This window comes from Emydura macquarii, unplaced genomic scaffold (assembly GCF_026122565.2).
Source record: "Emydura macquarii macquarii isolate MOO-44397 ecotype Brisbane River unplaced genomic scaffold, CSIRO-AGI_Emac_v2 contig_2116, whole genome shotgun sequence".
NCBI lineage: Eukaryota > Metazoa > Chordata > Testudines > Chelidae > Emydura > Emydura macquarii.
The window spans coordinates 225,268-251,903 of record NW_027132253.1 but is presented as its reverse complement, the minus strand read 5'-3'; the positions used below and the strand labels follow the sequence as shown (position 1 = coordinate 251,903).

The 26,636-nt window shown below is 53.5% G+C and overlaps 1 protein-coding gene across 2 annotated transcripts; it reads left to right on the top strand.

Moving 5' to 3' along the window:
• The first annotated feature begins 478 nt into the window (after nt 1-478).
• Nucleotides 479-18,223, top strand: LSR (lipolysis stimulated lipoprotein receptor). 2 transcript variants are annotated; one of them, XM_067558517.1, is made up of 10 exons: nt 479-869; nt 2,692-3,033; nt 7,300-7,419; nt 10,336-10,392; nt 13,456-13,602; nt 13,851-14,036; nt 14,567-14,626; nt 15,279-15,410; nt 15,709-16,298; nt 17,302-18,223. In XM_067558517.1, the coding sequence occupies exons 1-10, from the start codon at nt 800-802 to the stop codon at nt 17,335-17,337; spliced, it is 1,740 nt and encodes a 579-aa protein (XP_067414618.1). In that variant the 5' UTR covers nt 479-799; the 3' UTR covers nt 17,338-18,223. The 2 variants fall into 2 exon arrangements, with proteins under 2 accessions (XP_067414618.1, XP_067414619.1); XM_067558518.1 differs by lacking the exon at nt 10,336-10,392 and having other exon boundaries at nt 482-869.
• Nucleotides 18,224-26,636: the final 8,413 nt, after the last annotated feature.

The window sequence follows — 26,636 nt, the reverse complement described above, 5'->3', positions numbered from 1 at the left end:
GATCTATTTTTCAAATATATGAGGGGTGCTATATTTATTGTGGGCCACAACTTCCCGCCCCCCCAACTCCTTTAAAAAGTGACTTTGGTTTCTTCCACCACCTTCTTTCGGGGTTACACCTGGGGCAGCCCATTTTCATAATGGGGGGGACAGTAGACTGCATTGTTTGAGCAACAACTCACCCCCTCTAAAAAGTTATTTTGGCTTCTCCCACCCTTTTCTTTAGGGGGTGCCTCTGGACTGCTCCATTTTCATAAAGGGGGAATGTGCTTGAGCAACACCCTTCCCCCTTTTTAAAGTTACTTTGGTTTCTCCGATACCTTTGTCTAGGGTGTGCCCCGAGCCAATCCACTGGGGACGGGGAGGATAAAGTCACTCCCTTTCCAAAGTGCAATTGGTTTGCCCCTCTGTGCCCTCCTATGGGTACCTGAGCCGGACCATTTTCAAAATGGGGGGCACAGACACAGGTGAGATGGGTGTTTACGTTAAAACCCGCCCTCGCTTTAAAGAGGAGAAGTGGCAAGCCCTGGCCCCTGATACAAAGACACGGTCGAGTCAGGGTTGAGAGCCCTCTCTCGGGGCTGCTGGGCTGGAGGAAGTATTTCTTTTCCCCACCCCCTCACGGAGTTGGGTTGGTACGTCCCGCCCGTTGGGCGCGGTGGCGGCAGCGGCGGCAGCACCTGAGTGAGCGAGGAGGAGACGAGCGGACGCAGACGACTCAATCGGGGAGCTCGACGCGGCCGAATCAACCCTTCCTCAGCCTTGCCCGCCGGCCCCGCGTCGGTTGGGGGAGGCGGGGATGGAGACCCGGGGACCCCGACCGGCTCTGCTGACCCTGCTGTGGCTCCTAGGCGGCGCGTGGGTCCCAGGTAACCGCCCTGGCGCTGCCCGAGCGCGCTGCGCTCCCGCCTTTCTTTGCCCTCCACCCTCCTCTGAGGGGCAGTTGCGCGCGGCGGGGTCTCCTGTCCCGGGCGGCAGGGGCTGGGGAGAGAGAAATTCGACGGCTGATTGGAGGGGATTAGCCCCGCCCACCTGTGGCTCCCTCAGGCTGGGGCTTCTGTGCCCCCAGGGTGGGGGAGGGGTCGGTGTGGGTCCCTCCTGGTGTCCCTGGCCCCACTAGAGAGAGTGTGGGGGGGTTGTCTCTGGGCTCCCCCCTGGTGCCCCCTGCCCCACTAGCAGTCATGGGGCAGGGTTAGTGTGGGACCCTGGCCTGCCCCACTAGTGGACATGGGGGGGTTTGGCATGGGGTCCCCCTTCAGCTGTTGGGGGCAGCTCATGGGGCTGGATTGGGGTCCCATGTGGTGGGGGTAGGGCCAGTGAGGGGCTGGATAGGGGATCCCCTGTAGCCTGATGGGGGGTGGGGAGATCAGAGATCCCAGGGGTCCTTTCCCACACACCCGGGTCTGTTTCGCCAGCCTGTCTCTTGGCCTGCTGGGCGCCTTTAACTTTTCCCTCCAAGGTAAAAACAGGGAGTGCAAGAAGCTGTCCAAAAATAGCTTCCTCCTCAGCCCTCAACTTTCCCACAACCCCGGGTTTCATGCCCGCTGGCTTCTTCCGCTTCCCACGCCAAGTGAGGTAACGGCAGGGGTGTCCTGTGTCGCCTAAATACAGCCCTTCCTGGTGCTGGGCGCGCCCTAATCCGGGGACGCAGGCATGGCCTCCTCTCCCCGGAAGGGCGGCCGCCCTGTCCTGGTGAGCTCACGTCTGCCGAAACTCCTGCTGGGTGTTGTGCCTTTGGGGAGGTGCTTTCTCTTATCCATAGCCCTTCCTGGTGGCATGGTTGTCGTGGGGGATCACGTTGGAGGTGGCTGCATTTCGGCACTGGGGGGGAATGAGACCTGTTGAATATAAAGTGACCAAGAGCTGGGACTCCTGGGTTCTATCCCCAGCTGTGGGAGGGGAGTGGGGTCTAGTGGGTTTGAAAAGGAGGAGCCTGGGGGCCAGGACTCCTGGGTTCTATTCTCAGTTCTGCCACTCACCTCTAGGATATCCCAGGTGTTCTTAGACATGGAGCTCTGTGGGTTCATAACTGGGGACTTTGAAAAGCACCAGGCATTCCCATTTTGAGTGCACTGAGGCCAGGGGTTATTGGACTAGCGATGGAGCGGGTATGATGGACAGGGTGTTGTGCAGAATGGCTCGTGAGCCGGTGAAAGTGGTGGTGATCAGAAGCACTTTCAAGCAAGCCTGGGAAGTGATGAGTTAACACTGAGGTGGTTTCTGTTCCGGATTTGCCCAGTAATAAGGAAACAGCCAGGTGTTAACTCTTTAGGGGCTAGAGTGTGGTCCAAAAACTTGGCAGGTCATTTGAGATCTTTCACTGGACTCTTCAATGGCTGTTTACCCTCAAAAGAGGGGCTAAAAAAGTTAGTCCTGCTTAACCAGCTGTCAGGCCAGGTCATATGGCTCTGAGTCAATTGCTGTAATGGAAATCTGACCTCTAGAGTTACAGGAATGGGGCCAAGTGGTTAGAGCAGGGAGCTGGGAGTCAGGACTCCTGGGTTCTGTTCCCAGTTCTGGGAGGGGAGTGGTGTCTAGTGGTTAGAGCAGGGGGGCTAGAAGGCAGGACTTCTGGGTTCTTTTCTAGCTCTGTCATTCCCTCACCTGGCGCAAACCCCCTACCCCATCTGTGACCCTCCTCGGCCGATCTGACCTGATCTCCCAGTTGACCCTACCCATTTCCTGTTCCAGGCCCTGCCAATGGGATGCAAGTCACAGTGCTGAACCCCTTCAACGTGGTGATCCTCTTCCAGCCCGTTACCCTTCAGTGCAACTACCAAACCTCAGCCACCCAGCCCCCCATCGTCACCTGGAAGTATAAGTCCTACTGCCGGAGCCGCCTGGCCGATGCCTTCAACCCCAGCAGTCAGGAGAGCCAGCTCACCAACCAGCTGCAGCAGAACAATCCTGGCTACAACCCCTATGTGGAGTGCCAGGACAACACGCGCACCGTGCGGGTGGTGGCCACCAAGCAGGGCAACGCTGTGACGCTGGGGGACTTCTATCAGGGGCGCCGGATCACCATCACCAACAGTAGGTTCCAGGGAAGGATGGAGGGCTTTTTATAACTGCCTGCTTATTAGGTAGATTATGGTAGCATACCAGGGAGGCATTGTACCAGGTGGAAGGCTTATTAGGTGTATTATGGTAATACACAGGGGGCGGGAGTGGTACCTACAGCACTGTGCCAGGTGGAGGGCTTTTTGTGCAGGTCGTTTATTAGATGTTTCACGGTAGCCCCAACTCACTTAAAGGTGTATTATGGTAGCACCCAGGGACTTGGTGCCCCATCACCAATAATATGCATGGAGCAGAGGGATGGCTGTGTGCTTGCTTATTAGGTGCATTATGATTGTGCGTAGCAGTCCCCCAGCTGAGATGGGGATAACTGTGTATGGGGGGGCAGGGGGTTTGTTGCACTGCTCACTTATTAGGTGTATTTCAATAACATCAGGAGAAATGGAAGCAGTCCCTGCCCCAGCTGAGATTGGGGCTGTAGCTCTGGGTGCTGCACAGACACAGTCCCTGCCCCACAGAGTTTATCTCTTGCTATCATCTAAAAATACAGAGGGAGGATTATCATCCCCATTTTATAGCTGGGGAAACTGAGGCACAGAGCTATAGTAATGTGCCCAAGCTCACTTGGGGCATCTGTGGCAGAGCACCAACTGAACCCAGATCTTCTGAGTGCCTTAACTCCAAGCCCAGACAATTCCTGTTTATGTCCATGGCATGTTGGTTTCCAGAAGATGGGAACTAATACAGCAGTGGCTTTGAAACTGAAGTGGGAGCTTTGAAAAGAAAGGGTTGCTGTTAAGCTATTGGAAGAGAGTTCTCCACTGCGGAAATGCAGCCACCTCTGGGGTGGAATGCTGCAGCTTCTTAATAGCCCTTAGATGTCACTTGCGCCACATTGAAATGCAACCGCTTCTTGGGTTTAGCCCAACAAATATTTAACAGCAGACAGAAACAGGAGAGAGTTTAGAACAGTAAAGAATGCCTTTGTCTAGTTTGATTGGAAGCTTTTTGGGGCAGGGACTGTCTCTTGCTGTGTGTCTGGGCAGCACCCAGCACAGTGGAGCCCTGATCTCAGCTGGGGCAGGGCCTGTGTCTCAGCAGTGCCTGGCATGATCTCGGTTGGCTCTACTCCAATATAAATATTTTCAGGTTCTGCTGCTTTTAAGTTGTGAAACTAGAGCAAATCAACTCCATTGTATTATGGCAGGTCAAAAGTCCACAGCAAAACTCTGCCTTGCGATCATGTGTCTAAAACCAACTGGAGCTGTGCTCCAACTGTCTCCAGCCAAACTCCGCTAAATTATCATGCCTTTTTTTTTGTGTTGTCTTACCCGGAGGCGTTTCTGTGATAACAGTAGCTCTGTCATAACCTAGCCCAGTTGGTGCATGATTCATACTGCAAAAATCTTCAGTTTCTAACACTCATCTAGAGTCTTGTGCTTATAAACTGTGGATCACTTCCCCTACCAAAATGCAGCCAGCTCAGGGGTGGAACACTGCAGCTGACTAACAGCACTACCCAACAGTTAAATCAGAACCCTACTTACAGCTAATCACAGTTCTAATCCCCTTACATAATACTTTCCATCCTTGAAGCACTTTGCAAAGGTTTAATTACCGTTTGGGACAGGAAGTCTAATTGAAACTGGTTCCATTCCACTGACCTGCATCTCCAGCCAATTTGCTCACGACTCTAATGATGTCCTAGTTAGACTGCTAGGCATCGCAGTTGGATTTCGTGAGGAGCGTTGGATGTCACAGATCCCAGAACTCTGTATCGCTCAGAGAATTGGAGCAGGGGTCGAAACTGCTTGTTTATGAAGTTTAAAAAGCTTGTTCCCATCAAGGAGAACAATATAGGAATGCTGCATCCAGCTCTGGGGTGTGCTTTTTATAAAAGATGTTGGAAAAACTGCAGAAGGTGTAGAGAAGAGGCATGAAAATGATCTGTGGACTGGAGAAAAGGCCTGACAGTGAGAGAGTGAAAAAGTTTTGATCTGTTTAGCTTCTCCAAAAGAAGATCAGCAGGTGACTTAATCGCTCTTTCATGGGGAGAAAATCCCAGGAACTAATAGGCTCTTCAATCTAGTGGAGAATGACAGAATAAGAACCTATGTATGGAAGTTAAAGCCAGACAATTAGAAAGAAAGTGGAAAATTTAACAGCCAGAGTGATTAACTGTTGGAACAAACTCTCCAGGGAAGTGGTGGATTGTCCAAAGTCCCTGGTCTGTGTTATATAGGAGGTCAGATGAGAGGAAATGTCCAGCCAAAGTACAAGATGCTCTAATGGGCATGGACCAAGTTTGTCAAAAGCAACTCAAGATTTGGGGCACAAGATCTTGGGCACAGAGAGGTGAAGTGGCATGTCTGAAGTCACAGGAAGTCAGCAGCAAGAGCCAGGGCCAGAATCCACATGTTCTGCCTCCCAGTGTAGTATTCTATCCAATAAACCATCCAGCCTGCCTATAAATTGGCCTGACATTTTTCTGAAGCAACTAGTGATTTCACTGGGACTCCTAACAGAAAACAGACTTCTTTTGGGGAGCTGGCGCTTAGCACATTCTGAAAATCCAGGCCCAAAATCGATAGCAGCTTCTGAAAATCTTTTTCCAAAGCTGGCCAGGCCCGGACTCTGGACACCAGGGTTCTAGTCACAGCTCTGCCATTGGGTTGCTGGGTGACCTTGGCCAAGTCACCTCTTGTCTCTGTGCTTCTGTTTCCCCGATCTGTACAACCTGGAAAATGATACTGACCTCCTTTGTAAAGAGCTCTGAGATCTATCGATGGTAAGAGCTGTGAATGGTATGATTTCTAACTCTGCTGTTTGACACTGAGCAAGTGTCTGTCTTCTCTCTGGGCCCAAAATCTCAAACACCAGTAGTTGAATTATTGTAGCACCCAGGCGCCCTAGTCATGGACCAGGGTCCTGCTGTGCAAACACCGAACAGACAATCCTTGCCCTAAGGAGTTGTTAATCTAGGATTCTCGGTATATGTAATACAGGGCTCATCTATGTGTGCGGATTGACTGGCATAGCTATAGTGGAACAGAAGTAGATTGACACTACAGACTTTGATAGCGTAGCTGTGTCCATCAGAAGTGTGATCTCTGACAGCTGTGCCAACAAAAACTCCTGCATCAATGCCATTATACTGGTAAAACTGTGTGTTTGCTGGCATAGCTTATTTTGCTTATGGAGCTGAACTATGCTACACCAGCCAAAGCGCAGTTTTGCTGGTATAATAATCTCTAGCTCTTTTCATCAGTAGATCTCTGTCAGAGGTCGGTATCTTTGTCCGCATTTCACAGATGGGGAAACCGAGGCATGGAGTGGGGCAGTGACTTGTCCACGCTAGGAGAATCTATACCAGTATGCTATATCAATCTGGCCAGCGTATCCACACAGAGAGGTACAGCTAGAAGTATAATTACTCCAGCATAGCTATGCCTTTCAATTTCCTTATGTAAGGAACCATCCACACACTGGCCGAAGGCCCCTTGATTCTAGCAGAGAGGGGTGAAGGGTCCTTTGTGTGCCTAAGAATTGTAAACTTCTGAGATCAAAAGGGCCTGTTAGCCGGTTTCCTGCTACTCTGGCCTGTTCCCAACAGCAGGGCGTGGTGGGTTGTTTGTGCACTTGAGGATTTAGTATTCATTTCAGTTTTGAAAGCCCTCAATTGGTGGAAACGCCATTGTTAGAGATTCGCAGGTGGTGACTGTGGCCGCTGAGCCCTGTGGGGAGTATTCTGCTTTTAACTTTCCCCTATAACTCCATCCCACAAACCCTGGATAATTCATAGATCCCCCCCCGCCCCCCAAGGCCAGCAGAGACCGATGTACCCATCCAATCTGCCTTCCTGCACAGCCCAGACCAGAGAGCCTCCCCCAAGGACCCTGGAATTTTTGTTGCTGTTTCTCTAAACACCCTCCAGTTGGCTGGTATCTTATCAAAATGTGAAGCCCTGATGCCCAGCCCCACGCTTTTCTAACCCCACTCCCTCCCAGAGCTGGAGATAGAACCCAGGAGTCCTGGCTCCCAGCCCCCTGCTCTAACCACAAGGCCCCATTTTCTGGCCAGAGCTGGGGGGAGAACCCAGGAGTCCTGGCTCTGTGCTCTAACCACTTGACACCCCTGCCTTTGCCTAGACTATTCTGAAAGGGCCTGTTGGTGCACTAGCTGTCCTGCTTGGAGACTCCTCCTGCATGTTACTCTGTGACCCCTATTCTCCTGCCATGGCTCCAGTGTCTCCAGCTTTACCTTCATCTGTCTCCCCCACAGATGCTGACCTCAGCATCGACCAGACGGCGTGGGGCGACAGCGGTGTGTACTACTGCACCGTCACCTCTTCGCAGGACCTGCAGGGCAACAACGAGGCCTACGCTGAACTCATTGTACTGGGTAAGTGGGACTGGGACATGGGCAGGTGGGGAGTGGGATGCCTTAATGGGGCTTTAGAAAGGGATGTGTGGGGGGGGGGGGGGGGTGCTATCAGAGATGGGATACCAGGCTCCATGGGCCCATGGATCTGAATGGGGGGGCATGCAGGTGGCAGGATGCCAGGCTAGATGGGCCCATGGGCCTGATCTTCGGTAGCAGGGAGGAGGCAGGATACCAGGCTAGATGGGTTTACCACTCTGCTCCAGGGTAGCAGGGATCTGTGGGAGGGGCAATAAGATAGATTGGCACATGGCTCTGAGCTGGGGCGGGGACAGATGTTGAGCTAGACAAGGCTGCTCCTTCCCTTCCCCCACGTACCCAGTAAATTAGTGCATGCCATTCTCTGCCCGGTGCCCAACTTCCTCGACAGCCGCTTTCAGAGACAGTGAACAGCAGCAGCAAGCAGAGGTGTCTGCAGCATTGTGGGTTAGGAAGAGGTTAACCAGAAAGGGGAAGCGGTGACTTCTGCAGCCCACGCAGGGCTGCTGTCCTGCTCACACAGCTCCTGCCTCCCTTCCTCATCCTCAGGGCCTTTCTGCTTCTGCCCCACAGCATCTTCCGTATGAACCCTTTCCTCTGTGCACTGCACGGTGCTCTGCAAACAGGGATTTCAGCCTCCCAGTCCTCCACTGCTGATTGGAAAACCCTGTTAGTTCCTGCTCCCTAAGTCCCTTTGTATTAACTCCTGTCCTCTGCTGTTTGCAGTGAACTCCTTCCCATTCAGTGTCCTCTTTGAACCAACGTGTCTGTCCAGCGTAGCTGGCCTAGCTTCCCAAAGAGCAATCACTGCTATTAATATTAGAATAGTGCAGCTGTGCTGGATGCTGCATGGACACACAGTCAGAGCCAGTCCCTGCCCCAGCTGAGTTGGAGCTAGAAAGGTATTCTGTATTCTGCAGTGGATTTGAGCCCCAGTTCTGGGAGGGATATGGGATCTAGTGTGTGAAAGCAGGGGGTTCTGGCCCTGGGGAAGTGAGGTCTAGTGGGTTAGAGTAAAGGGTTTGGGAGCCAGGACTCCTGGGTTCTATGCCTGGCCCATGGAGGAAAGTGAGGTCTAATGGGTTAGAGCCAGAAGGATTGGGAGCCAGGACTGCTGGGTTCTATCCTAGCTTTGTGTGGAGCGTGGGTTAAAGTAGGGGGATGGGAAGTTAGGACTCCTGGGTTCTATTCCTGGCTTATCCCGTTTGTTGATCATGGGAATCGGGAGCTTTTTGCTGCTGATTAAGCTCCTTAACCCCTCATGTCCTGACTGTTTTGAGGCAGGCGGAGCAGCTGATGTTCAGAGAGCAGCCCTCAGGGCTCTGGAGCTCCATGACCTAATAGTAATTAGTCCTGTAATGACTCTGCCCCCCACCCCCTGTTGTGCTTCCCCACACCCACGATTTTGTCACTGACACCAATGTGTCACTTTCATGAGCGGTGCCCCAGCTCCCTGCCTCAAGGGGACAGCAGAGGAGGCTGGCACTCAGTCGTGTGGGTGCAGCTGTGCTGCACAGCTCTTCCTTGGAGATCTAGGGCAGTTAAGGTTGTGGGGCTGGGAGCCAGGACTCCTGGGTTCCATCCCAGGTCTGGGCAGGGAGTGGAGTCTAGTGGGCTAAGATCAGGTGGAGGGGCTGGGAGTCAGGACTCCTGGGTTCTAGCTCATCAGGGAAATTCATCATCCTCTTTCTGTAGAATGGGGCCAGTGATACTTGGAGATGCAGCAATGCGAAAGAGCTCAGTGGTGGGCAAAATATTGCCATGTTTGGAGATGCTTTTCCAGCACCCTCGGGGACTCCCTCAGGACAGCTGTGCCTGGACAGCCCTGACCCGAAAGGGGCTGTCTTCTGTAACCTCCCTTCACCTCACCCAGATATCCCCTTGCAGTGGCCTGACTGTCCCAAATGCCCTGACTGTCCCCAAATGGGGATAAGAGGCGTCCTGGCTGGATGGCTGCTCTGATGCCGGTACCATCTGGGTGGCTGTCGGCCCAGCACCCCACCCAGAGCCACCATGGCACAACAGGAGGGGGTGGACTGCTCGGAAGGGAGAGAAGGTGCTGCCTAGATTAGAGACAGAGATCCTAGGAGCCTTGGGGAGAAGGGAGCAGGAGAGCAAGACTAGTTGGGGCAAAGGGACTGGCTCTTACGGGAGCCGAGCTCAGGGTGAGGCATTTTGAGGAGGAGGAGGATGGAATTGTGTCTAGTGCTCTGGAGAACATGCTGTGCGTGGGTCCAAACTGTCCTGGTTCCAGCTGTGGAGGTCCAGGAGCACATAGTGGATCTACAGACAAATCCATCTTGGATTCGGCTGGAGAGTTCTGGAGACCGGGGGCATCTGGACTTCTATCCAAATTCACCACAGCTTTGGCTGCAAGATTCTGAAGAACAGGGCCATGTGGATCTGTGGCTTTGGTTCTCTCCTGGAGTATGTAGCATCTGGCTCCACTTCATCCCTGTAGAATACACAAGACTGCCCAAGTCAAATGTGCGTCCGCTGATGGCTGCTTCAGAGTTTGCCATGGCGGGAGTCCGATGCTGCAGCCGTGAAGTTTGGAAGCCTGGCTTGAGGATTTGTTGCTAGTTAAGGGGAAAAAGAGGAGCTTGGTCTCTCCCCCATTCCTTGCACCAAATGCCCACGTGGCAGGGCTCAATCAGTGGTGATTTTCCTCCCTGGCAAGGGTACCCAGCTGGAGCGACATCCTGAATCTTTGTTTCTGTGCGAGTGAGATCTCTAAAGCACCAAGCACTCGGGTGCCAGTTTGAATGCCCAACTAGGCCAGCGTGCTGTTTACAATCCCCGTCCCCGCCTTTGTAGTACAGCTAGCTTCAAATCGCTTGCCTTAATGGCATTCACCTATATCTCTAGTAACTGTCTCTCTCTCTCTCTGTCCCATAGGCAAATCATCCGAGGTCTCGGAGCTTTTGCCAGGCTTTCAGATAGGGCACATGGAAGGTACTTGCCTTGCTAGATTCAGGGGATGGAGGGTGGGGAGGAGGAATTATACCACCACTTCAGCTTTTATGTAGTGCACATTACTCTTAGGTCATGACTGGAGACAGGGCTAGGAGGATGTGAGCCAGTGGGAGAAGAGAAATAGCTAAAGGGGCTTTAATTCACGCTTTGGAAGCATCGTTGTTCTGTGTCTGTACAGCGCCTGGCGCAATCAGGTCCTGGCCTGAGAATGGGGCTCCTAGCTACTACCCTCATAAACATAAGAGCAATAAAAATGTACAGCAATTAGCATAGGGGTCCTGGGACGTTGAGTTCCAGGTTCTCTTGTAATGCTTAATTATTATGATGGAATTATTTATTGATTTCTAGGTAATACCATCATCCTGTTCTGATTCTGCCCAGCAAAGGGCGACAGAGCTGTGATCACCCTGTGAAAGTCTTTAGTATTGCTGGTGAAAACTTATTTCCTGCAGAATGGAAATGGTGATATTCTGAATTAAGCGTGAAATCTGGAAAGGCTCCGGTCTCCCCAAATTGGGGGCAGAATGCCAAAAGTACCAAATGCTTTGTTTCAGCTTTTCTATTTCATTTGGTCAGGGGCCATAGACTTATATTACAAGTCTGAACAATACTCTAGTCAATCTGTACGTTCCTGCGAAATGCCCTGATTTCATCAACGTGGCATTTTCTGATGGAAAACTGTCCTGATGGAATATTTTTGACCTGGCTTTACTCCTTAGCGCAAGGATCAAAGGGGTCCAACTCAAGGTGACCGTTCCTCCCGAGCCTGAACTCTGCATCTCCTGGTGTGTTCGTGTTTGAGTGTTTAGATTGTGCCCTACCACCAAGAGAAAGCAAAGTGGTGTTGAGCATGTACTCTGCCTCTCAGCCCAGACCCCACTCCCCTCCCAGAGCCAGGCATAGAACCCAGGAGTCCCGGCTCCCAGCCACCCTCGCCCCCCCACCCACTTGACTCCACTTCCCTCACAGATGTTCCCTCTTAGATATTGGCCTGATGGAGGGGGTCAGACAGACCATGATGATCTAGTCAATCTTAGTTGCTTATCTGGCCTCCGTCACTGTCATATCTGAGCATCTCACAATCTTCAGTGTATTTATCCTCATGCTAGTTCAGCGATTCCCTCCACCTCCCCATGCCAGACTCTATGCCCCCCATGACCATCCCTTCCCCCCCTGCCAGGGACTGGGTGTGTACCCAACTATTCTGTCTGGGAGACTAGTCATGCAGGGTGTCAAGATGTCAAACTGTATCCGGACGCTGAGCAGGAGGGTGAGGGACGTGTTAGTAAAATGCCGTCAAGTTGAGCATAGGACCTTGCCGAGGTTGGCCTATCATCCAGTCCCTCTTGGCCTCAACAGCATCTTGTGGCAGTGAGTTCCACAGGCTAATCATGCACTGAATGGCTCTGTTTTGTATGTGCCACCTCTCCCAATATCACTGAGTGTCTGTGTTGGGAAATGGGGAGAACATATATTGGGCCGGGGGTTTCAAAAAGAGCCACCAAGATGATCTGAGCTCTGGTAGCAGGAGACTGAAGGAGCTCAATTTGTGGAGTTTCTCCTAGAGAAGGTTCAGAGGCGACTTGATCCCAGTCTAACAGCACCTCCCTGAGGAGGAGATTTTGGGAAGCAGAGAGCTCTTTAACCCAGCAGACAAAGGCAGAGCGAGTTGACAGTTGGGGGGATGAACTGAGATAAATCCAGACTGGAAATAAGAGGTGTAGATTTTCCCTGCGGAGCGGAATTAACTCTTGGAACGACTGCCTCAGGGATGGGGCAGTTTCTCCAGCCCTTGGAGTGTTTCTTTCGAGATCAGGTGTTTCTCTCTAAAAGCTCCGATTCAGTTCAACTACCAGATCCTGGCTTGAAATCTACCGAAAGGGCAGAGTTAAGGGCGCTCTAGCTCAACCCCCAGATCTGGGCTGCAGGCAAAAATTGCTGGGGTAGGTTCTCCAGCCTCTGCAGCAGAGCAGACTGGATGAGCACAATGGTCCTGTCTGGGTCTTGAAATGTACCAAAGTTTCCCTAGTGATTTTTGTGTATAGCAATAAAAATGTACAGCCCTTAGTATAGGGATCCTGGGCCATGACTAGCATGCCAGGCTCTATCATAATCATTAGCGAGCGCAGCACATTTGATTAGGGTGTGCACCCAGAATCTTTGTCAGGGGTATCGATGTCAATTTCACCGGCGGGCCACATCTGAATTTCCCACCGGCGGAATTCTCACTGCGTACCACCCGCTGCCGAGAAAACTCCCGAAGAACAGGTGCCTTCCTTTCCGCCACAGTATAGGGCGTCTCCTTCCATTTCGGCGGCAGCTTGCTTTCTCTTCCCGTCCGCCGACAAATTGCGCGCGCCCGCAGTCTTTCAGCGGCAGCACCACCGTACCAAATCTGAAAGATCTGCGGGACAGATATAAAAGGTTATACTCCCCGGCATTCGGGTGTGTCTGGGCACACCCGTGCGCATGCCTATGATGATAATACTTAATTATTTATGTAGTACAGATTACTCTTAGATCGTGATCGCAGGCGGGGCTAGGAGGATGAGCCAGTGGGAGGAGAGAGATAGCTAAAGGTGCTTTTAATTCACTCTTTGGGAGCGTCTTTGGTCTGTGTCTGTACAGCACCTGGCGCAATGGAGTCCTGGCTAATTCATAATAATGCATAGCTCCTTTAGAGCACTCTCCACTAGCAGATCTTTACAAAGAAGTTCAGGATTATTATCCCCCATTTTAGAGATGGGGAAACTGAGGCACAGAGCCATGACGTGTCCAAGTCACCCACTGGCAGAGCCAGAAGTAGAATTGGGCACTTCCCACTAGGCCACGTTGCCTCCCACTGGTCTAGTTTTATTTCCCATGGGGCCTCCTGGAAATCAGCCCCTCTTAGGGTTTCTCAAAACCAAAGCCCCAGGCCAAACCTTGGCCTTGCTGGTGCATGCCTCCATTTTCCCAGGCCAGGGAGGCCCTGGCGCTGATCTGCTGGATGGATCCTGCTGGCGATCGGCTCTGTCAAGAGAAACCTCTTGTTCTTGGCAGACTGGCTCTTCGTCATCCTGGTGGTGCTGGGATTCCTCCTCATCCTTCTCCTCTTCGGTATCTGCTGGTGCCAGTGCTGCCCCCACACCTGCTGCTGCTACATCCGGTGCCCCTGCTGCCCTGAGAAGTGCTGCTGTCCGGAAGCTCGTGAGTCCTTGCCTCTGTCTCATGCTGCGGGGAGAAGAGACTCCTTGGTTCTCTCCCCAGCTCTGGGAGGGGAGTGGTGTCTAGTGGTTAGAGCGGGGGGGGGAGGGGAGAGGCTGGGAGACAGGACTCCTGGGCTCTCTCCCCAGCTCTGGGAGAGGAGTTTGCAGAAGGAAGAGTCCTGCAATGGGGGCTGTTTGTGCTGATCTGTGTACTCTGATCCCTCAAACGTCCCTGCTTTCTCTTTTCAGTCTACACCGCCGGAAAAGCTGCCACCGCTGGCGTCCCCAGTGTTTATGATCCAAGTGTCGGTGCCCCCAGTATCTATGCCCACCCGCACCCTGTGAAGCTAGGTCCCCCCGCTGCCATGATCCCCATGGGCCCCATGTCGCCCATGTACAATGGCTATGGGGCCGAGTACGACAGAGCCAGTTCCGGTAACGTTACACTCTGTGTTAATTGCATGCTGCCACAATAACAACTAACTGTGCTGGAGTCCGTGAGCACCGCTGGGCATCTGCCAACCGGCCATAGCTCCACGGGAGTCAGTGCCGATTGACGTCAGCTGAGGATTTGGTCCCTGAATCCCCGGCTACCCTAAGGGTAGGGTGGAAGATGGATAGCAGCAGGCTCAGTCCTAGTTACAGTGCTCAGCTGGTTCCCCCTTTTGAGGGGCAGGGACTGTCTCGCTGTGTGTCCATGCAGCGGCCAAGGCGACGGAGCCCAGATCTCCACTGGGGCGGGGCGGGGACTCTCACTGTGTCCGGACAGTGCCTAGCACTATGGGTGCTACCAGACTATAAATTAATCACAGGTTTCCTGGTCCTGCGGTAGAACTATGGGCCCTCACCCTGCAAACCTGGAGTGCTGGGACTTGCGGGACTGGGGCGCATAGACGGGGAAATCGTGGCACTGAGCAGCAAGGCTGAAGCTGTTGATGTCCTAATCCCTCTTGATTTCCTTGTAGTTGGTGGGAACAGTTCCCAGGTGCCCCTGCTCCGGGACACGGATAGTGGTCGCAACTCAGGTAAGGAGAAGCCAGGCTGGGGAAGCGGAGACTTGGCAGATGCCAGTCCAGGACAGTACAGCAGCAGGAGTTGGCGGTGTGAGACAGCTGCCCCCTGCTGGATGGCATTGGCACTGCTCGCCAGTGTCAGCCTCCCCGTCAGCTGGGACAGCCACAGTTTTAGCCCCTTCAGGGGCTGAGCCATGCGGCTAAGCAGGCTCAGGCCTGGACAGTGCTAAGATGGGAGACCTGTAATGCAGGGAGTTGGCTGAAGACTGCCTTCTGGAGTGCGTGTCAGTGTTGGCGGGGGGAGGAGGGACGGCTCTCTCCCTTGCAGTCAGTGCTGGCCCCAGTGTGGTGCTAGGGGGCTCTGTGTGGTGAGAGTTGCTGACCAAGTATCATTAAAGATTGCTTAGCATGTTGATTCTTAAAAGTCTGTATGTGCCCCATTCACCCACTGGCCAAATCCCACTCTGGGCAGTTCCATTCCACCTGCCTGTGTTTGGATTGGAGATTCTCCTTCACTTGCTGTTGTGCAATGTTACGTGTGGCTGTTTCCCAGCTGCCCCGCCCCAGAGGTGGCTGCATCTCACTGGGCACGGCTGCCCCTTCAGACAGGGTTGGCGCTGAGAGGGTCTATACTCATTCCCTTTCTGGCTCCTTTTCTCCCCAGCGGTGCGGAGCGGATACCGGATCCAGGCTAACCAGCAGGACGACTCCATGCGGGTCCTTTATTACATGGAGAAGGAGCTGGCCAATTTTGACCCCACGCGGCCAGGCCAGGCCAACGGCAAGCTGGAGAAAGGTGAGTAGCCGCCTGGCTGTAGATCCCTCTTCTCCTTCCATCCAGTGAGAAACCCTGGGGATGCCAGGGAATCTCCTGCAGCACAGCATGCCCTAGCACCACGCTGGGGCATCAGGACCAGCCCTGACCTCCAGGCCAGAGTGCCCCAGCCCTGCTCCACAGCACCCCCTTCTGAGCCAGCACCCCACCTCCTGCAGCACAACTCCCCAGTGCTGTCTTGGAGCATCGGGGCCAGCCCTAACTGCCAGGGGAAAGCAGGGAGTCCAGTTTAACCCTGTCTCTCCCTCTCCTCTCCCAGCCTCCGTGATGAGCGAGGTCAGCTCCCTCCATGAAGACGACCGGCGCCAGGAGCTGCGCCAGGGGTTGGAGCGGCTGCGGAGCCGGCCCATGTCGCCCATCAGTGACATGGGGGAGGGGGAGAGCGTGCGGAGCAGTGAGGCCCGGCGCCTCCTCCCCCCCCCTCCCCGGCGGGGTGAGCGCTACGAAGAGGAGCACTACGCCCGGCGGCCCCGCTCCCACTCTGTGGACGACCTGGACCGCGACTGGTCCCCACAGCCCGAGGGGCGGGGCAGGGGGAAGGACAGGCGGCGCCGGGACAGCTCCCCCGACTGGCGGGAAGAGGAGTACTACGGCCAGCGGCGCAGCCGCAGCAGGGATGACCTGCGGGAGCTGGAGAGGGACCGCTATGACAGGCGGCTGCTGCAGGAGGCGCTGCGCAGGAAGGGCCGAGCCAACAGCCGTGAGGACCTGGATGGGGGCAGTGGGTCCAGCGGGCGATCGGGGAACAGGAAGGACCGGAACGAGGACGGTTTCCCCCCACCGCCGCCCCCCTACACAGAGACCGAGTCGGTCTCCTCCCGGGGCAAGAATGACCGCAGGATCCGACGGGTGAGTGGATGGGTTGTGGGGCCCTGCCCCTCTAGGGGGTGCCAGCTGCCGTCTCACCCCACAGCGGGGGCACTGGCTGGCTCGGGGGGTGGGGAGTGGGACACTGGGCTTTTCCCTTCTAGGGGGCGGCAGTTGCAAATCCCATGTCAGGAATGGCTGTGGCTCATGCTGCATCTCGCTGTGATGTAGGTTCATTGTTCCTTCACAAAAGGCTCTTTGCCAGGCTATGTGGGGCAGGAAGCTTTTAACTGCCGGAGGGTAAACCTCTGCTCGGAGGGATAGAGGGGCAGGTGGATCTAGACGGGCCCACGTAACCAACAGTGCTAGCCTCCAAAACTCCTGTGAGCCAGCCTGCAGGCGACGCTCTGCCTGTCCCGTTCCCCTTTGACTCGGACTTCCTCAGTCGGCCCTAGTGGCTGGCCAGTTATTGAATTGGCTCGTGAATGGGTGCGGTCACCTCTTAGGGTTTCTTTGCAAGTCTCCCATTGTATGCTGTGTTGGGGGGTAACGTTTTTCCTGCAATCACCAGCTCCTGGAGTCCTGGGATCCCTAAAAATATCTGCTTGCCGGTTTCTTTAGAAGAAGCAATTTTCTTGTGCTCATGGCTCAGGAAAGAAGGTGGGGGGGCATTTGCCCTCAACCCCTTAAATCTTAGGTCATGTGCTGATTCTCTCTCACCCGCACCCCCCCTTTTGAGACTTAAATGAGATGGCAAAATAAGTACTCACCATGATATTTAAGCCAGTCTCCTGCCCCTTTTCTCTTTTTTTGAGTCTGACTGGTGCTGTCTGCGCACCTGTTGGTGAAGGAGATAATTCCTCACCTACCTTGTCTCTAAAACTCTAGTACCTTGGATTGTCCCCCCTTTAGACACCCTGCGCTAGTCCCCTCTAAACAGGTGGCGCGTGCTGTCTCGCTCCAAGACATTTCACCTCTCTTTGGGCTGCAGCCAAGAGACGGGGCCCTTCCTTTGCTGATCCTGCCGCATCTGTTTCCCTTCCAGAACCACGACCTCAGCAGAGAGAGCTTGGTGGTTTAGATGCAACCTGCTTTCCTTCTCGATCGCTTCCAGGAGGGCCGCCAGCCGTGGATCTTAGACGGTCGCGTCTGCTTCCTTTGAAGGGACCAGCCTTGACTGCAAGGTTCAGCAAAGCAGTTGGGGCCTTGTCTGCCTGATGTTTTTATTATGCATTCGATCGACGTGTAGCCTGAGATTTCTCAAGTCAGGCAAGGGATAGGGCCTCCTGCCTGCCATGGAAAAGCAGGGGATTACTGGTTGAACCTGGAGTCCTGGGGAGGAGCCTCTAAATTTTAGCCTTTAATTTTAACATATTTGGTTGAAATATTTGGGCCAGATCCTCAACTGATCTCAGCCGAGCTATGGCTGGTTCACGTCAGCTGGGCAATCTGACCAGTGGAGCGACATCCGCCTGACACCAGCTGGGGAAGTGGCCTATTGTTTTGGCTCCTTTTTATACCAATTCCTAGCTGAGCCATAGAAATGAAATTTCATTTCCCTGCATATTTTTAAATATGGTGACGCTTTTAAGACTGACTTTTTTTTTTCAAAGCTGTCTTAAAATGACGCGTGGTTTGTAGCAGAGCTGTGGAATCCCAGATGCTGTATATACTTTTGCAGAAAGCTGGACTGATTTTTTTTTTTATTGGTAGGTTTTTGAGATTTTTCTGGTTGTAGAAAATAAAAAAAATCATCTAAAAATGTGTTTGAGTGAGTGTGTAGGAGAGGGTTACGGGATTGGGGCACGGGCCTTTCCCCCATGGGGGCGCTGGCTCTGCTCTGGCCCCAGCATGGGTGGACTGGTTGGCTCCGTGAAGTTGGGGAATGGGGCACAAGGGCCTTTTTCCCCCTCAAGAGGGTGCCAGAGCCAGCTACACTGAGGGGCTACAGCCCCTGCCCTTGTTACTCCAGCCAGCATGATCCAGTAAGTGGGGGTGGCCCTGGGCGTGGACAGAATCACTCCGCTATTGGCACCCCCAGCCCGGGCGCTGAGGCTTGAAGGGGTCCAAGAGACTGAGCCCCGCCTACCCCACCTCGGGTCCCTCCAGGGTGAGGCTGAGGCAACCGGGTGGGCTGAAGGGGGCATGTGCAGCGCTGCCCTCTACTGGATGGGAGTGGGAGCAGTTCTGAGTGCAAGTGATGCAGTGATGCTGCCTGAGTCTGGGGAGAGCCTGAGCCCATTACTGTGGAGTCAGACAGTTCACCCCCTGGATTCAGCCTCCATGCTATGGCCTGCTGTGCGTGGCTGGGCTGGATTTGTGCCCTCAGTGCTGAGGCTCAGCTGTATGCCTCCAGGCTCCAGGGGTTCACTTTTTGCATCCTGGAGGAGACAGGGCAGGTGGCACAGAGAATCCTCCTTTCTTCCCCCCCCCCCCCCCCCTCCCGGGCCCTGATCCGGTTCGGAATAGAGAGAGCCAGGAGCTGCTCTGAAGTGGGATGATCAGACCATGGGTCAGCTGGGCCCAGACTGGGGGGGGATTGGAAAGACAAGGGCTCTGGGGGGCGAATGAGGCCAGGATTGCGGCTGTTTAAAAAGTATTAAAGGAAAGATGGAGCAGCAAAAACAGAAAAGCAGAGGCTGAAAGGAGACAGTGGCTGGAGTGTATAACCAACTGGTGCCTCCTGGTGGTGGCTGTGGGAATTGCAGATAGGTGAGGGGAAAGAGTCTCATGGGCCAGTAACTGGTCAGAAGACGGGAAGCAAAGAGTGAGAATAAATGGTCAGTTTTCACCGTGGAGAGAGGTAAATAGAGCATCCCTCAGGGCTCTTCACTGGGCCCTGTGCTGCTTCTCATGGGCACAAATGGTCTGGAAAAAGGGGTGAACAGCGACATGGCCCGGTTTGTGGCCAATACAAAGTTAAGCTAGTTCAGTCCAAAGCTGGCTGCGCAGTTACAAAGGGATCTCCCCAGCCCAGGTACCACAATGGCAAATGAAATTCAGCGGTGATCAGTCTGGAGTAATGCATGGGGGAAAACATAATTACATGTACAAAAAGATGGGGTCTAAATTAGCTGTTCCCACTCGAGAAAGAGAGGGTGGGGTTATGGGGGAAGGTTCTCTTAAAACATCTGCTCGATGTGCAGCAGCAGTGAAAAAAGCTACCAGAATGTTAGGAACCATTAGGAAAGGGATCGCAAATATGCCACTATATAAATCCATGGCACGCCCGCACCTTGAACGCTGTGTGCAGTTCTGGTCGCCCCATTTCAAAACAAGATACGTTAGAATTGGAAAAGACACAGAAGAGAGCAACAAAAAATGACAAGGGGGATGGAACAGCTTCCGTAGGAGGGGAGATTAAAAAGACTGGGAGTGTTCAGCATGGAAAAGAGACAACTCCAGGGGAATGTGATAGAGGCCTATGAAATGAATGGGGAGGAGAAAGTGAGTAAGGAAATGTTATTTATTCCTTCATATAATACAAGAACTAGGGATCACCCAATGAAATTACTAGGCAGCAAGTTTAAAACAAAGAAAGGGAAGTACTTCTTCATCTGACACACAGATGACCTGTGGAACTCCTTGCCAGGGGATGTTGTGAAGGCCAAAAGTATAACAGAATTCAAAAAAGAACTAGATAAGTTCCTGGAGGACAGGTCCATCAATGGCTATTAGCCAAGATCATCTGGGATGCAACCCTGTGCTCTGGGAGTCATTAAGTTTCTGAGGGCCAGATGCTGGGAGTGGACGATGGAACGGATCACTCAATAATTGCCCTGTTCTGTTCATTCCCTCTGAAGCATCTGGACTTGGCCACTCTCAAAGACAGGATCCTGGGCTGGAGGGACCATTGGGCTGTCCCAGCATAGCCGTGCTTGTGTTCCTATGACTCCTGGATTCTATCCCCAGCTCTGGGAGGGGTGTGGTGTCTCGTGGGTTAGAGCAGGGTGTGGGGCTGGGAGGCAGGACTCCTGGGTTCTACTCCTATCTCTGGGGTGTAACTGTGGATGTTCGGATTATGCGTATAAGCTTCTCAATCTTCTTTTGAATCCTGCGAGTCCTTGAGTCTCAGCTCTGTGCTCTGGTGTGGCCAATAGGATCATTCCTAGCCCCTGGCATTTAGAATGTCCCCACCTAGTGGGCAAACCCTAGAACTGCAACTTTTAATAATTGTTCCAATCAGCCAGTGGAACTACAGCCCAGAAGATCCCAGACCAAGAGCTCCGTAGGGTCCAGGAGAGGATTTGAAATGTACTTAGACAAGGGAGCATCCAGCATGAAATCAAAGGTGGGTATAAAGTGTAAGCAGTCTCGTTTAGACAGAGGTATTGACAGGCAAACTCCTGCCTTTCCCAAAAGCCCTGAGCGACTGCAGCTGTTATACTCCCTGGAAGGGAAGGAAAACGACAGCATGCAAGTCCCCCACTCCTGGGCAGAGGAAGGCCAGAGGCTACTGCTGCTGTAAAGGGGAGCTGGCACTGCAGGGCAGACGCAATGCAATGGCATGCAGAAACAAGAAGGGGAAGTTGGACATGCTGCAGTGGGAGCCCTGGATTCGCAGCTAGAGTCTGATGTTGCAATGAAAGTTGCATGCGGATGCGGTGGGGTCCCCGGGGTGCAGCCTGGATTGTGGGACCACCGAGCCCTCCAAACGCACCAGCCTGGGTTGCCTTTTAACCTGTGATGTTGATGTCAAGCTAAAACCTCTGCCAGGCAATGCACTGACACAGCTATCCACAGGCAGGGACACGCCCAACTAAGTTACAGGAATGATTTCCCAGCCACTCATGAACCATCAGTAGAGAGGCTCCAGCCACTTCCCCCCGGCTCCCCAGCTCTGCACCCCAGAACTGTCCTGTCCTGTACTGGCCAGAAGCCTGGCCGGTTAAATTCACAGTCTAAGTTCTACAAACTAAACAGCATTTGAATCTAGCCGAGTCTCCCCCTGACAGATGGCACCTTCCAGGCCAGCCTGGCTGGGACCCAACTTCCCCAGTTCGAAGTCTTTGTCTTCCTGACGTGCTTTCTTCCAGGTGTTAGGATGGGGGGTAAAAGGTCAAGCGCTGATGTCACTGTCTCCCCTTTTCGTCCTTCTCGCAGCTGCTAGAAAGATCCTTGCTGGGGGGGGGTGTCAAGCAGTCCCCATTGTGTACGCTCTGGGACAGTGGATTGTGTGCTGATGAGCCATTAACAACGTCTGGCTCTCGATGGCTACTCTTTTGTTGTAGGTGAAAGGCTGGTTGTGGCCGTTCCCAGCCTCACCACAGATTTCCGTAACACACGCGCAATACTTCACATCCAGTGACAGCCCGCACAGTCCAACAGGATATCAGCACCACTTACAAAACGATACATCCCAAGGCAGACTTTGTACAAAGCGTCTCATCATCACACCGCAGGGGTGACGGGGGGTTCTGCTTTGAGGTACAGCGCGGCACAGCCGTGTGAGCATCATTTACGTTCCAGCTGGGCTAAGGCTTAGCCAAGGGAGCAGCAGAGGCCAAAGCAGGATGCTCTGCTGCAGGGGGTGAAATGGGGTCCAGCGGGGGCCACACCCTGCTGGGCCCAGGGCTGGGCAGGCGGGACTGCCCCCTCCAGGTACCCCTCCTTCTGCCATCTGGGCTTGCTGCCATCTCAGTTGTCACACTGGGGGCGGGTTCCAGTTCTTCCCCCCACCCTGCGTCTCACCCGCTGCTCTGCCTTTGTGCAGCGCCTGGTGCAATAGAGCTCCAGTCTGGGCTGGCCCTTAGGTACCACGGTAATAAATGTGATGAATGATCGCAGTGATGGGCACAAATGCCTGCGGCAGGGTCTGTGGCCTGGGCTATGCCGGGGGGCAGACTGTATGGGCAGGACGGTCCCGTCCACCCGGGGAACCAAGGAGGATACAGAACTGGGGGCTGCAAAGCTGGGCTGGAATCCAGGCCCGAGCCACTTGCTGCAGCCAAGACAGAGGAGTCACAGATGCTTGGCACAGAACACGGGACTGGATCCCAGCCTGCCCCACTTACTGTACAGCACCTGGCACAGCAGAGGCCAGCGTGACTGGAGTGCCTGGGTGCTATCATAATACACCTAATAAACAGTACTAATGATGTACAGCGCCTAGCACTGTGGGGTCCTGGGCCATGACTGGGGTGCCTACATGCTATCATAATACACCTAATAAACAATTATGTACAGCTCCTAGCACGGTGGGGTCCTGGACTATGACTGGAGCTCCTAAGTGCTACCATAATACACCTAAATAAAGAGTAATATACAGTGCCTAGCACAATAGGGTCCTAGGCCATGACTGGAGTGCCAAGTTTACCGTAATACAAGTAATAAACAATAATATACGGTGCCTAGAACAATGGGATCTGGGTCCATGACTGGGGCTCCTAGGTGCTACCATAATACACGGAAATAAATAATAATGTGCAGCACCTAGCTGGCACAATGGGGTCCTGGTACGTGCTACCATAATACACCTAATATAATACTTCTACTACAGTAGATTCCGGTTTATCCAACCCTCCATTATCCGGGCCTCTGTATTTACTGAACAACCAGCGCACACGGGGCCAGAAGCAGGCAATCTCTCCTATGGCTGCTACACAGCACCGCAGCCTCACACTTCCCCATTCTCCGGATTCTCCGAATTTTTGATGATCCGATCTGGCCCCCGTCCCAATGAGATCGGATAAACAGGGCTCTGCTGTACTACTACGAAAAGTTTTTTCCTCCCATGATCAAGAGGCCTCATCGCAAAGGGAGGGGGGAGCCCGTGCTGGAACCGTGAAGTGATGGCAATTCACCAGTCACTACCTACACAGCCACCCTGGCGGGCAGGGAGTCAACGATTGTTTTGAAAAGCTCTGCTCTAGTTCAAACAGGAATTCGTTCAGGGCAGCCCTCTGGCCCGTGTGACACCGGAGTCAGACTAGATTATCACAGCGGTCCCTCGTGGCCTTTGCATCAGTGACGTCCCAAGAACCTGCCCTATGTAGCAACGCGGCACCAGATCTGGGGAGGGGCAACTGGCACGGAGGATCGGACCCCAAACGCAGCATATGACCCATCGTCTCTGGTTCCCCCAGTCCTCTGACAGAGACCCCGATGGGCTCCGTCTTTTCCCTGGCCTTTGTCAGCACTTTGGACAGCTTGCTCTGCCGATGAAGCAGCTTGCAAACTCCCAGGCTGCCCAGCAGAGGGATGCGTGGCGGCGTGTGCGCTCACATGGATCAGTGCGTGACCGGTCGCTGCACAAACAAGCCACGACAAGGCAGCAGGACGGACACACACACACACACACACACACACAAAGCTTTTGCCCTAGTTAATCTGGAGCTCACCAGCCCTCTGCAGCCAGAGGGTAACTCAACTGGCCTACTGTACGCAGGGGGCAGAGGAGGAGGAAGAGGAGGTGGAGAAGCAATAGAAGTGATGGATCTTGATTTGAGTAAGGCTTTTGGGACAGTCCCACACGACATTCTCAAAAGCAAATTATCCCCCTACACACGCCCATTATCATCTATCTATCTATCTACCTATCTATCTATCCATCCTCATTCAGCCCATCTATCTATCTACCTATCTATCTATCCATCCTCATTCAGCCCATCTATCTATCTACCTATCTATCTATCCATCCTCATTCAGCCCATCTATCTACCTATCTATCTATCTATGTATCCTCATTCAGCCCATCTATCTACCTATCTATCTATCTATCTATCCATCCTCATTCAGCCCATCTATCTACCTATCTATCTATCTATCTATCTATCCATCCTCATTCAGCCCATCTATCTATCTATCTACCTATCTATCCATCCTCATTCAGCCCATCTATCTATCTATCTATCTATCTATCTATCTATCCATCCTCATTCAGCCCATCTATCTATCTATCTATCTATCTATCTATCCATCCTCATTCAGCCCATCTATCTATCTATCTACCTATCTATCCATCCTCATTCACCCCATCTATCTATCTATCTATCTATCTATCTATCCATCCTCATTCACCCCATCTATCTATCTATCTATCTATCTATCTATCCATCCTCATTCAGCCCATCTATCTATCTATCTATCCATCCTCATTCAGCCCATCTATCTATCTATCTATCTATCCATCCTCATTCAGCCCATCTATCTATCTATCTACCTATCTATCCATCCTCATTCAGCCCATCTATCTATCTATCTATCTATCCATCCTCATTCAGCCCATCTATCTATCTATCTATCTATCTATCTATCTATCCATCCTCATTCAGCCCATCTATCTATCTATCTATCTATCTATCCATCCTCATTCAGCCCATCTATCTATCTATCTATCTATCTACCTATCTATCCATCCTCATTCACCCCATCTATCTATCTATCTATCTAGCACCAAATACAACTTTCTTTCTTCTTTTTATCATTGCTTTCTTTGCTCTCCTTCCCGTCTCTCCGTCTCTCTCTCTCGCTCTTTTCCTGCCCCTCTTTCTCTCCCTCTCTCTCCAGTGAGGCCTGGCGATTTATTTTTAGTCTCTTCTCTACCGCCCCGGGCCCCCCCAGCCAGTCTGCAGCTGAAGCTGCAAATGCATGTAGCATCAGAGCTGGAACAAGATAAGCCAGGCGAACTCCGGTGAATCTGTGCTCAGATGAGGAGGGGATCAATCTCTGGGGGTGATCTGGGGAGGGTCCTGCATTTCCAAGACAACACATCCAACACCAAAGTATGGGTGGGGTGGGGTGGGGGGGGGTGGGGGATAGGTCATTGGCTCCGAGATGTAACTTCCCTAGGGGAGACCGATACCTGGTCATGCTGCAGTCCATGCCAGAGTTTGCATTAGTGTGGGTTATTGATTTGGATGCTGGTTCCTCTCTCTTGCTCTGTTCATTGATTGGCTTGTTATTTTTGTCCTGGGATGATCCTGAAGTATCAGTTGGGCTCATCTCGGAGCTGTTAAACGTATTTAGGATCATAACAGTTGCACCAGGCTTCTAATTATCCAGTCAAGATCAGGGCTTCGTTGTGACAGGTGCTGCACAGACACACAGCAAAAGACAGCAGCTTCCCCCATCCCTAATGACATTCACAAAGGATTGTGAAATCCTGGTCATGGTCAGAGGTGACAGCTACTGCTGAACCCAGGAGTTCTGACTCTCAGCATCTCCCCTTCCCCGCTGGGGAGAGAACCCAGGAGTCCTGGCTCTCATCCCTCCCTGCTCTAACCACTAGACCCCACTCCCAGTGGCATAGTGATGGGGGGGAGAGAGGGACCATGCCCCCAGGCACTGGCTGGGGGGGTGCTGTCTGGGCCCTCCTCCTCGGAGCCACCCCGTTGCCCCTCTCTGTCACCGCGCTGGGCGCAACAAGGGAGCCACGGGGACCCCGGCAGCGCAGGGGCCAGGCAGCTAACCTAAAAGCAGGGCTCCAGGGCAGAGCTGTTGTGTATTTTGTGTCCACCCGTCATGCTCCCCTCCTTCCCTCCTCCGCCCGGCAGCCTGGGGGCATCTGCCCCTGTCACTCCCACTCCCCATCGCACCCACAGCGGGGGCAAGCGGGAAACAGGCTCCACGGGCTGCTGCTGCTGAGCAGGGGAGTGGGGGGGAAATGCAAGTATTGGTCCCTGGGCGCCGGAGACCCACGGTACGCCACTGCCCACTCCCCTCCCAAAGCTGGAGATGGAAACCAGGAGTCCTGGCTCCCCCCCAGCTCTAACCACTAGACCCCCTCCCACTCTCCATCCCAGAGCTAGGGACAGATTGGAGTCCAGGCTCCTGGGGCTTGCTTTTTTCATTCTGATTCCCCCTGGTTCCCCAAACAGGAGGCACCAGGGGGTCCCAACTCCCATGGTCCCGGCCCGTCTCTCTGGACTAGTCAGGCCTAGCCGGGCCTAACCACCAGGCTAGAGTTGGCCGATCTGTGCTGAGTCATGCACTTCCCGGCCGGCCTCTTGGAGACCCACAATTCCTCTGGGCCATCGAGGGTTAACCCCCCCCCTCCATTTAGGGGGTCTGGGGTGGGGAGGAAGTTGCAGCTGTGTGAGCGATGGGCTGGGGGTTGCCATGGCGGCGGGATTCTCCTCAAGGCCTGGCCTTTTCAAAGGCATCAGCCGGGGGGAGAGCATCAGCTGCAGCCCCCCCGCCCGCCGTCGCCTGAATTATTAACAGCTCAATTGTGCTGGCTCATTTCTCGGGCTGACGTCAGGCGGGCTGCGGGCTCGCGCACGCCCCCCCCACCGCCACGCCGCGGGGGGATGGGAGGCCTCCGAGTGGGTCCAGCCGTGGAATAAGGAGCCAGCCGGCAGGAGGGCCCCACTCCAAGGGCCAGCTGTCCCTCTGCTTCTCCTCGCCCCCCGTCTATCCCCAGACACACCCCTCATCTGT

Bases quoted from the DNA above. Each gene is read 5' to 3' on its own strand.
- LSR (XM_067558517.1), top strand. From the start codon at position 800: ATGGAGACCCGGGGACCCCGACCGGCTCTGCTGACCCTGCTGTGGCTC. The intron at 7,420-10,335 runs GTAAGTGGGACT...TCTGTCCCATAG, and splicing joins CGCTGAACTCATTGTACTGG to GCAAATCATCCGAGGTCTCG. The intron at 15,411-15,708 runs GTGAGTAGCCGC...CTCCTCTCCCAG, and splicing joins CAACGGCAAGCTGGAGAAAG to CCTCCGTGATGAGCGAGGTC.